This window comes from Stegastes partitus, unplaced genomic scaffold (genome assembly GCF_000690725.1).
Source record: "Stegastes partitus isolate 25-593 unplaced genomic scaffold, Stegastes_partitus-1.0.2 Scaffold8, whole genome shotgun sequence".
Classification (NCBI taxonomy): domain Eukaryota; kingdom Metazoa; phylum Chordata; class Actinopteri; family Pomacentridae; genus Stegastes; species Stegastes partitus.
In genome coordinates, this window is record NW_007577739.1 from 389586 (window position 1) to 401378 (window position 11793).

General features: G+C 43.6%; 1 protein-coding gene across 4 annotated transcripts in view; it reads right to left on the reverse strand.

The window, feature by feature from the left end:
• Window positions 1-6652, reverse strand: part of LOC103357990 (G patch domain-containing protein 2-like) — a 29131-nt gene extending 22479 nt beyond the window's left edge. For 3 of the 4 annotated variants that reach the window (XM_008282769.1, XM_008282796.1, XM_008282787.1), the window contains exon 1: window positions 5991-6650. In XM_008282769.1, coding sequence (XP_008280991.1) covers window positions 5991-6649 — 659 coding nt within the window. In that variant the 5' untranslated portion in view covers window position 6650. Of the gene's footprint in view, window positions 1-5990 lie in introns of all 4 variants that reach the window. The other variant, XM_008282778.1, reaches the window with a different exon arrangement.
• Window positions 6653-11793: the final 5141 nt, after the last annotated feature.

An 11793-nucleotide genomic window follows, 5' to 3' on the forward strand; every position in this document is an offset into this window, starting at 1 on the left:
ATTTTATCGTGAATCAGTTTCAAGGAAATTGTGATACAGACAATTGGAGAAATGCTGAAGTTGGTCCCTGCTATTTCCTAAATGAACAAACAGAAACCAGAACACCAACACGTTCACTTCACAGCTTTGTGAGGAAGTAACCGAATCATATCTATGACCGGTTCCCTTTGTTTAAGACTTTCATCCTCAGCAGCAGCAGCAGCAGCAATGGGATTTAGGCTCAGTGGCACAAACATGTTCAGGAGGTTTTATTGGATTTTTTCTTTCTTTCTTATGACATTAAGAAAGACAGACAATAACAGCAGCATTATCCTCTGAATAAGGCTAATTGCCACCGTACTTTATGATAGAGAGGGAGCTTAATTCTCTTCGCCGCCTTGCATTTGGCTCTCTGTTTATCATGGACGACCTTGCTTGTAGGAGAAAGCTGGAGGGTCAGATATGCGCTGATACCGTGCTTTGCCATATTGCGGAGGCCCGTCAAGTGACGACAGGATCAGGCGAAAACCGTCCGTCCAGCCTGCCTGTCTCTCTGGCCAGATGGTCCTGCATCATCTCCCTCTAACATCCACCACAAGCAGATGTGTGAGAGAGGGAAGCAGGCCTCTCCGGGGAATCTGGAAGATGTCTGGCCTCGCCGAGCAGTCGTGGACCGTCCCCTCCGCCCCTCCTATCCCAACCCTCTGGACCCTCTCTGGACCGACTCCCAGGGCCTCTCCTCAGCTGCACCCAACCTCTGGACACATCAGCCGGGAGCACACGGCGCTCCTACCTGCCATCCCATCCACAGCTAGGTGGTCTCTAAAATAAAAAATGCTTCTCATTGGATGGATTTTAAGTTTGAAAAAGAATCACAGGTATAAACAATTAATTAGAGGCACCCATTAAGTATTTATCTGTATTAAAGGTGTAATGTGATGTCGCTTGGAGCAGCACCGGGCCGATGCGAGACCGTTTCCATTAAGTACTGCCTAATTAATGCTATGAATAATTGAGATCCCCATTTTTCTTGGGACCAAATGGAACACCTCCTTCTTCTCTCCAGCAGTGACCTTTGTTGGGAAAAGTTGACAAACATTTTGGGCAAACTTGGTGTTTCGACTTCACAGCGTGCAACAAGCCAATCCTCGCACTTCGCCCGGTCGAAAACTAAGATAATGTGGATTATGCACCACAGTTAGAATAAATACTATATGTCCAGGTGAAACAAAGGCAAGGGCAAAAACAAAAACTGCATTCCAGTGTTTAGGGATGAACTTAACTCCCCGCACAGCCCCATTGTCTCTACACAAGCCAAAGAGGTGAAGCAAAACACAGTATCCAGATGAGCACTAATCATTAGGATATAATCCTCAGCTCCTGGGAGAGGCAGGCCAGTTTGCACAGAGATTACAGGCAAGCCGCCATTTATTGAGCCTGGGCTCATTCTGCAGAGGAATAAAGAAGAGGCAGAGTCGGAGGGGGGCAAAGTGCTGATAACAATGGATCTGTGGGCTCTTCAAACAAGCCGCCCCAACCCAAATCCATGCCCTCTTCCATGGGTGTCTGATTATAAGGTTATCCCACCCTCCCTGAGCTGCAGTAATTGGATTAGTCTCAGAGATTTATGAAAATTAACTTTGGCAAATGCTGCACTGCTTTACCAAAAACTCCACATAGAGTTCGCAAAATAGAAATTGAAGCACGATAAAGCCAAGAAAAAGCACTCACAATGGCTTTTGTTTGTTTTGTTTTTTTTCCCCCCCTGATGGAAGGGTTGAAACCGACATCACCAGAAGCGGCACGCAGCTGGAGACGGAGGCTGAGCCCGGGACGGCGAGTACCCACAGGTGAGGCCTGCTTGCTGGGCCAGCCTGGGTGCCAGGTGGCCTCACTGCCAGCAGGCTGGGCCAGGTCTAATCAAGGATGTGGAGCCCAACTGGAGCCACCAACATCTGCTCTCCTTGCACTTGGGTGGCTGAAGGCGAAGCTCTGCTCAGTATGCACATAAGGGGAGTGACCTTGAGGAGAGGCACATTTTAAGAGAGCAGACGCTCCATATGAAAAAGGTTAATGGAATGAACGGAGAGCGGAGAAATATCCGAGTGACTCAAAAGACATTTCAACAATGGCGTCTGGGCCTGACATCAAATGGACCGTACAGTCTCGGAGTATAAATATTGCTGTTGTACCACTGTCAACCCCTCATCACCGCTGCCATTCGTTCATATCCTTTGCCTCCGCCAGGGCTTCACCATTAGATTGTTCAGCCCTCAGTACAGTGTGGCAGTCTACTGAGCAGCAATCAAGAGTGTTGGCGTTGTGTAAGTGAGAAATGATTGACAGCGTGCCATGGCGCTCCCATTTATTTCTTCTCCGGAGCTGTTTTCTGTCAGAACGGCTATTGATTTTTCCATAAAGTAAGAAAACAAGTACCGTTTAGGGGCTAGGGAGGTCAGCACAAATTAAACCAGAAGATGTAAAGCCTTCTCTCTCCGTCCCATAATGGGTTACCTCGAATGTCCTCTCCTCACATGTTTTATATGATCGGCAGATAATGAGATTAGTGACAGAAATATATCGTAAAAGAGCTCAGACGGACGTTAGAAATGGGATCTTTACAAAAATACCATATGTGACTGTGCAACTAGACCAACATACACTGTCTATTCATCAGCTCATTATGTCATCACTGGAATCATATTGTGATATTATGTCCCTCACGTCCTATTAATGGGTATTTAGTATGTTTTTTTCCCCCCATGTCCGAACAAGAAGTCCTGGGGTATGAGGTACACAGTGTAAAGCCATTTGAGGTAAAAGTATGACTTCAGGTCACATCGATAAAACCAATCTGACTCATTTACGAACAAACTTATTACCGTAATCTCTGGACTATAAGCTGCTACTTTTTTCACACCCTTTGAACACTGCGGCTTAAACAACGATGTGGCTAATCTATGGATTTTTACAAATTTGCCTCAAGACGAAAGCAACACTGAGAGTGACGATGAAAGAGAGACTTAGGAAGTGATGAAGTAATTCTGAGGCTGAAGAAGACGACTTTAGTGGTTTTAGTGCAGGAGGAAGATGACGATAGCAATCAAGGACTTTTCCTGGTAGCTGTATGTTTTATTCTTTTTAAACCAGTCGTGTTACAGGCTCAGGAAAAAAAGCCTTTATATATTTGTGTATGTTACTGGTACGTATTTAATTAAAGGTTTAAAAAATCTTTCTGTGTAAATATCTCATGTTACAATGTGGACATCTAAAATATATCAAAATCTTTTGCTAATTTAATTACAGTCGTGTAATCTTTCTGTTAGTCATCGTAAAACATCAAACCCCATTTGTAAACGTAGACATCTTTTATGTGGACATTCTTTAGGGTTTTAGCCAGTTTTTTTTTTCTACTGTTAAGGTGTAAATGAATTATGTTTTCTGTGATTTAACAAAACAAGGAAAATCTGTACAACAATGACAGATAAAACTGTTGAAAATCGTAAATTTGTAACATTGCATATTATATAGTCCGCTATATTTACTATCTACTCAGGATGCACGATATATCAGCGACCACATCGGCATCGGCCGATATTAGTGTTTTTACCCATATATCAGTATCGGTCAGATCAATAAATTTAGTCGATGATTGTCTGACATCAGCGCCTTCGTCTCTACATTTGATGTTGCTGCTATTTCACAGATGTTTTTACTTAAATGGTCCTGGACTTAAATATGTTTAAATATGTTTTATTTTTGTAATAAAGAAGATTATGTGGTCTAATTAGGTCTTCTTTTGAATAGCTTCTCATAGTGCTTATTTTTCAGTGTGAACAAAAATTGAATATCAACATCGCTGATATCGGTTATCGGCGATATCGGCCAGAAATTTTAATATCGTGCATCACTACTCTCTACTATTGTATTAAAGTTTTGAGGCCCATGTATGATATTGTCTCCTAAAAAAAATCTACTGTGGACGAAACACATAACATCCTCTTGGCGTACACACACTACTTTCCAGTGATAGAAAAGATCCTTAATTTATAACTTAAGTAAAAGGCATTTGTAACAGGATATGGGGAGCGTATAAAAAGTACTTATTCACAACAGAATGGATCCTTTCATAGTGTCACAGTATTGGTTTACCGATACTAAGGTGCTCTTGGAGAATATGTATAATAATAAACATAAAGTACAATACAATGGATACACTCAAGTAGATGTATGTAGATGTTACGCCACTGTTCTGTTACCAATCCTAAAATGCATAACAGTTTATGGATGCAAAAACTACCACTGTACAACTGTCTATTCACTGCTCACTGTAACTACTGAGTGGTAAATGAGGGCAGGATTTTAGGTAAAGCCACATTATTTACTGTTAGAATTACTTTTCAGCCACAGTTTCGTCTCGACTCCGCAGCATCCTGTAATGTTTGCTTCGCTGTAATAACAGACTGTGTGCTGGCAGTTCCAGCCGCACTTAGTCTTTGCTAAATAAAATGCACAGAAGAGGGGCCACTCTGGGACTGTGGGACAGGCACAGCTTTAATTACCCAGCCCAAGACAGGAATTCATTTCAAAACAAATCAATACCACACCAAGTCACTTATTTATTTGTGACAATATTTCTCGAAAGGAAATAATGAGCTGGCAGATGCCCGGAGGCATAACTATCAAAGATCCCTCCCTGATGATCATTTCAGCTATAGGAGATGAGGATGAAGAGACTCTATCATTCATTTTTAATGTCAACTCAATACTTTAAAGTGGAGTGGCATGATTGTGATACATTTTTTTGGTTTAGTTGAGGACATGCTGAATATTGACAGCTGGCTCGATGAAGACAGGCAATATAGATCATCTTAAATGTCGCCTTGTTTAATTGCTTCTGTCTGATAGTAGTTATGCCCATGACTTTTATGTTATGGGTTTAACTGCCTTGGTAACTTTCAATTTAAAGGGTAAAAAGGGGCTTTTAGAGTTCTGAGCTCCTTTTTCAGTATGGTTTTAATCCAGACTCTTTAAACAATGACACGGTTAACATTTAGCTTGTTGCGTAACTGTAAATTAAATGTAGGGTTTTTGGAGCTAAAAATGTGTATTTTTTTCACTAAGAATGGAACTCGTAGTGCTTTATGTGAATCTATAGCTAAATTGGAAAGCCTGCTTCTGTTTCGGTACATCATAGATGCGACACAAGAGCTTTGCAGATGCATGTCGACCTATCGTAGCGACCTGCTGCCACTTAGGGGCAGCGTCAGAAAAAAAACTACAGCGAATGTAGGCTACTCGTGTTAGCATGGCTTTTAGCCCTGCCACGGAAAAAGTCACAGTGGAGTGAAACTGAGCCATTAAGATAAAAGATTGGCATGCAAAGTCGTCATCATTACCCTCTCTGGTTTAAGCAAACTTTTCAACTAGACATGCACGATGTAGCCACATCGGTATCGGCCGATATTAGTATTTTTTCCCATATATCGGTATCGGTCCGATGAACAAATTTAGCTGATGATTGTCGAACATCAGCGCCTTTGTCTCTACATTTGATATCGCTGCTATTTCACAGATGTTTTTACTTAAATGGTCCTGGACTTAAATATGTCTAAATATGTTTTACTTTTGTAATAGAGAAGATTATGTGGTCTAATTTGGTATGGGCTTCTTCTGAACAGTTTCACACAGTCCTTACTTATACTCATTTTTCAGTATGAACACAAATTTAATATCAACATCGGTGATATTGGTTATCGGCGATATCAGAAATCTTAATATCGGTATCAGCCAGAAATTTTAATATCGTGCATCACAACTATCTACTATTGTTTTAAAGTTTTGAGGCCCATGAACGATATTGTCTCCTCCTGCACTCCAGCTACACGTAGCATCAACTGGCTCCTCAGAGGACTACACACTCCTGAGACTGAATTCCCATAATCCTTCACTCTGCAACAACTAAAGTGTTTGGTTTAACTACGTCATAAAAACAGACGATGTAACATTACCCCTCAGACATGTTCTCATCTGCAGCATCTCTGCGTTCCTTCGCCATCTTCCTCTTCCAGCACTCCTTCCCCATCAGTCTGGCTCCTTCGGTCTGCCTGTCTGCTCCCATCCAGCCGCCGGTCCTCTTCTTCGATCCTGACAGATGCTGCACCTTAGACGGCCTGTGTCTCTGCTTCCCATCCACACCGGAGACTTTTAGCTTCTGCTGCAGCCTGACCGTTACGTCCGAGGTCATCCGTTTGACCTTCCTCCGCCTCCTGAGCGGCCGTCCAGGATTATTCTCGGCGATGGAGTCAGACTCCGGCCAGGACGGCTGCCTCGTCCTGACCGGGCCTCTCATGAGGGAGGACCAGTGGTTGGTTGCAGTCACATCATCAGAGTCGCTGCAGTTGGCCACGGAGGCGGCGATGGCGGAGGAAGAGTTCTCTCTGTATTCTTTAGCTTCATCCAAGCTGGACTCCGAGGCTTCGATCCAGCACCGTCTGTGCTCCATCGGGTAGAGGGAGGATTCGCGAAAGCGCTTTCGGCCTCTGCGGCGTCGGATCTGCCGGCGCTGCTGCAGCGGACTCAGGACCATTTCCTCCCACAGCTCGCCCAGCTTACTCTGCTCTGAAGTCTGCTCCAGTGCAGACACCAGGTCCTGCACCAGCTCATCCATCATGATGCTGGAAACCAAGGACACAACAGAGGAAACATTAGTGGTGATGTGGTGACAGAGATGTAAGCTCTATGGTTAATGGGACATCATAATAAACGTGCAGTAGCTGTGTGTGAAGTGAATTGGTCCAGACGTTTGTATAAAACCAACAGCAACGACCAAAAGAGACACAAAATACTGAAGCCACTGCTGAAGGGCCTCACTAGATCTGGGCTCTACAAGAACTCCATGTATGAGAAGAAAATCCTCCTCATTCTTCTTAGAAATGCAGAACTTAGGATATTTCAACCATTGGATCGCTGTAGGTTGGGCATTAGGACGATGCGTGTCATGAGACGGGAACTGTATCTACTGTCAGAGCTTTTGTAAAACCATTTACACGATGGCATCTAAGCAGTCCGAAGTTCTGGGTTTTTCAGGTTGTTCAGTCGCTGGATTCGCCAAAAGTAACATTCCCATTTGGCTATTCAATACAGTCGTGACTCGATAATCCGACACTAAGCGTAAAACCTTCTTTTATGTCGGATAGCAAAGCTGTCGGATTGTCAAGACGGAGGTCGAGATCAGAGGAGGGCTTGATGCTTGAACGGACACTTCCACCCCGTGGGACCGCTTCGACAGGATGGAAGTGGCCGAAACGCACAAGCAGTACTTGCGGGTCATATGAAGTTCACATAGTAGATCACATACAAGTCGCATTTAACTGGAAATGTGAACAAACTCGCAAAAAAATTGGAATTGAGCATCAAGTCCTGCAGTCTGAACGTAGCCAATCTGTGGGATTGTTCAGTCAGATAATACGCCGTTATCCTTATTTATTGGTATGTTGAGGCTGTTTTTTATGGGTTCTGTTTGTTTTTCCTAAAAACCTGTCGGATAGCAAGGTTTTCAGACTGTTAAGGGTCGGATTATCGAGTCACGACTGTACCTCTACCAGCACGCTGTAGTTTTATACATAACTGAACTTAAGGAACCAATCCTGTCAGCTTGCACGGCGAGGCTTTCCGCATCATTATTCTCCTTCAAGATCGGTTTCATGTTCGAACATGTACGGCTGAATCACTTCAATATTGCAGCTTTTCACTGTGCAGCACAGAGTGGGTTTTACAGCGTTCGAGCACAGACGTCAATAGAATTACAGGTTTTTGATGTGCAGCTACCGGCCTCACCAACCTCCCCAGCGATTATTGTCCTCCCGTGAATTGTTTGTCTGTTTTCCATCTGCTCTCCTGATCTCTCTCCCCTTTAATCTCACCCCAACCAGTCGAGGCAGATGGCCGCCCTCCCTGAGCCTCTCTATAGTTTTGTAAGGTCTTCACCCCACCATGTAAAGTGCCTTGAGTGGGACTTTAAACATCTACAGCAGTAAAACGCAACACACACGAGGGTTTGACCGATACGGGTTTTCAAGGCCGATACCGATGCCTGATACTCAAGAAGGACCAATAACCGAGATACATTAAATGGTATATTTTAACATTATGTCATTCATTCGTTAATAAGGATTACTACAGCTGAATGTATACGTCAGAAATAGGAGTGTTGACGTCAGAGAATCACATGACTTTAGGACGCTCTCATTAGTTTGTCTCTGTGGCTGCCTCCAACGTAGCCACTAACCGTCGGCTTAGCCTTCGCCACTGTCAAAGCAGGTAATTTCCTGGTTTGTGGTGACAGCTGGTGTTTCTTGCTCAGTTTTTTGCCAGTTGTGTCTCTGCTTGAGAGACGCAAAGTGGCAACAGACAAAAAGAGGAAGCTGCATCACACCCAAAGCAGCATACTAAATTTACTAATAATCCGTCAATAAAAATATCAATATTCAACCGATATCAGGAAAAAATGCTAGTATCAGCCCCGATAATCGGCCAAGCTGATAACTGGTCGATCCTTGACATATGCATTAATGCAACACATCGTAAATAATAGTAAAACCCTGCATAAAGTTGACTCTGCTGATAATACTGACTTTTATTGGAGTAGTGTTGCAGTGCAGTGTTCTCACATGGTGCTGTTAACACTTTAAGTAAAGGATCTAAATTAAGGATGCAAGATATACCGGCTACCACATCGGTAGCGGCCGATATTAGTGTCCGATGAACAAATTTAGCCGATGTGAAAAACCGATGATTGTCTAACATTAGCGCCTTCGTCTCTACATTTGATATTGCTGCTATTTCACAGATGTTTCTACTTAAATAGTCCTGGACTTAAATATGTTAAAATATGTTTAAATATGTTTTACTTTTGTTACATACTAAAGAAGACTATGTGGTCTAATTTGGGCTTCTTTTGAGTTTTCATGTTCTCACAGTGCTTATTTATTCTCATTTTTCAGTGAGAACAAAAACTGAATATCAACATCGGTAATATCGGTTATCGGCGATATCAGAAATCCTAACATCGGATGTCAGTATCGGCCAGAAATGTTAATATCGTGCATCACTAATCTGAATACATCTCAAGCCCCTGGTACCCTGAGATACCAAGTGTGCTATTGATGCCAATAGCAGGCTGTAGGGAGGTACATTACATACCTTTTAAACATATGTTCTAGATATTTTTGATCCTACATGTCTCCTCCTCTACCTCTGGACACATGATTTTTACTACCTTACTGACAGTCTGTCATCAGCCTTTAAGATGAGTTTTTAGGGGTTAAATCAAGGACCAGATAAAGACCCAACTAGAATTAATCTCTCCATTAAAATCTGTTTTCAGTGTGCTGCTATCATCACTATCAGCTGTTAATGCACCATAAACACTGAGCCATTCACCCAAAGACAAAACGCATCCTCACAGAAACCTAACACAACAAAGCAGCTGTGGACTAGCTTCAGTGCAGCAGCATGAAAACAGAAGCAGCTCATCTGGACCTGCCAGGCTCCTCTGCATCTGATCCCCAACATGACTGCTGCTCTGATCAGCAGCTACGACACATTCACAGCATCTTTAACTGGTTAAGAAGCGGCTGGAAGCTGAGCAACATCAGTGCAGCTAAACAATAGCGGGCAGAGGCAGGCTGAGGATCTGCAGCTCGCTGTTACATAACAACAGCTCACACGTGAACTCAGCACAAGGACGGACACACGTCTCCGGACGAGCCGCCAAACGCGCCGTTCAGCAGCGTCCACCGCCGGCACCGCGTCCCGGAGGCGGTGTGCTCGGCAGCTACCTGGATGCGGTGTGAGAACAGACGGCGTGTCTCCGTGTTTGAGCACTCACCAGTCGCAGCTTGTCTTGTTTTGTTTTCAGCACAGCTGGGACACCAGACGCACTTCCGCGCTGCGGTCCAATCACGTGGCTCCGCCTCGCTGTGACTCCGCTCCAAAACAGCCGCCACACCAGCCGACAGATAGCAGCCAGCTGAGCCTGCTGGGAGGCAGATAACACGGGGAAGTCCAGCATTGACCACACTGATGACATTACTGCCGTAAACCGATACAGTGCTGGCTTCAGCAAGCATTTTCACGTGTATTGTTTGTGTTGTGTCACGTGGAGCTGCACAGATGAGCAGTTTCTTGTCAGTGGTGTCAGGCCTGCACCACAGCACTGGGTTAATGGGTTAGTGTGGTGTGTTGAGCTTTTCAGTGTCAGCGCTTTCAACCTGCTAGATCAGGGGTTCCCAGAGTGGGGGGTCACAGTATGGACTTGTTGTGCTCCATGCATGGTGTGTGCATCAGTGTTGATCTCATTAGTTGAGATCAACACTGAAACATTCCCAAAATGTACATTTTCACAGCAACAATGTTCACATGTAGGGGTGGCTGTAGGTGGTAGAGCAGGTTGTCCTCTCATCGTAAGGTTGGTGGTTCGATCCCCGACCCCTCCACAGTCAAAGTGTCCTTGGGCAAGACACTGAACCCAGAGTTGCTCCTAATGGCAGGCAGCAGCTTGCATGGCAACTGTGCCAATATTGGTGTGTGAATGGGTAAATGAGAAACACTGTAAAGCACTTTGACTACGTAAGTGCAGACCATTTACATGTTCACTCAGTGTCACATGTTGTGGTTGTTTTGACTGAGATTTTCTTCTGTTTTTATAGAAATCAAAGTGTATAAGTCAGTACTTTGCACATGACAGCAACAGTGTTCACTCATAAGTTACATGGAGATTTTGACTGATCATGTGTTCTGCCTTCATCCTGTAGCACATTGTTATATGTGAAATCATATCATGGTTGTCAGGCTGTTCTGTTCCGTTTCGTTATGTTTCAGTCACCTCCGGGGATGGTGGTCTCAAGAACCGTTATTTTGGGGGTTGCAGGCTGAAAACTTTGGGAACCCCTGTGCTAGATCACCATGGTAACTGATGCTGCACACCTAACCTGCTTCAGGGGACGGTAATCTTCTGAGTTTGGGATTTTACCAGTTCTGATGATTTTGAGGTGTACATTAGAGATGCCACTGAACAAAGCCGCAAAATATATGCATTGCATTGCCATAAGAAAATACATGTGTTCGGTTGGTGATGCAGAAACGTGTAAATGTTTTTATGTTTGGTCCTGATTTGCTGCAGCTAACAGAACAGAACACAGTCTACTACTAAAAATTCTCTATATCATAAAGAATTTTTGATCATTAACTTTGATTTGGCCAAAACTGAAGTGATTTCCATGTGTTATTCAATATGTGATCGTGTCAGACCTAAATGCATTCATTCAATATCACGTTTAAGCGTATAAACGTCAAAGCTTAAGAGCTCCAATGTGCAGCTGTCGTGTTTGAAACGAGCGACTGCAATAAGTGGTTAAATGAATACATTAACCCACACTTAACAGTTTTCTACCAGCCTTCCTCTCTTGCATCATGTGCAGTAACAGCATTTTTTTTTACCACAGCTTATTGCTCTTGACTGAAGCAGGCAGCACATGATTGGTCTATTTAGTGTGGAACTAGAGTCACATGGTGCACTACATGTTTATGGAAGCACGCAAGAGCCGGAAGAAGAAAACTTGGATTAACAAAGAAGGTCATTAATCACCGTTGTGATACTAGTTATCTCTGATTTTAGGTTTTGTTGAGCCAGCTCACACAAAGAAAGCCTGGCTATGTTGAACTTGATTCGTGGTACACTCTTCAGTACTACAAAGCAGTATTTGAGGTTGGCAAGGTAACTTCAGGATTATTTCTGGGTTTTCAGTACTA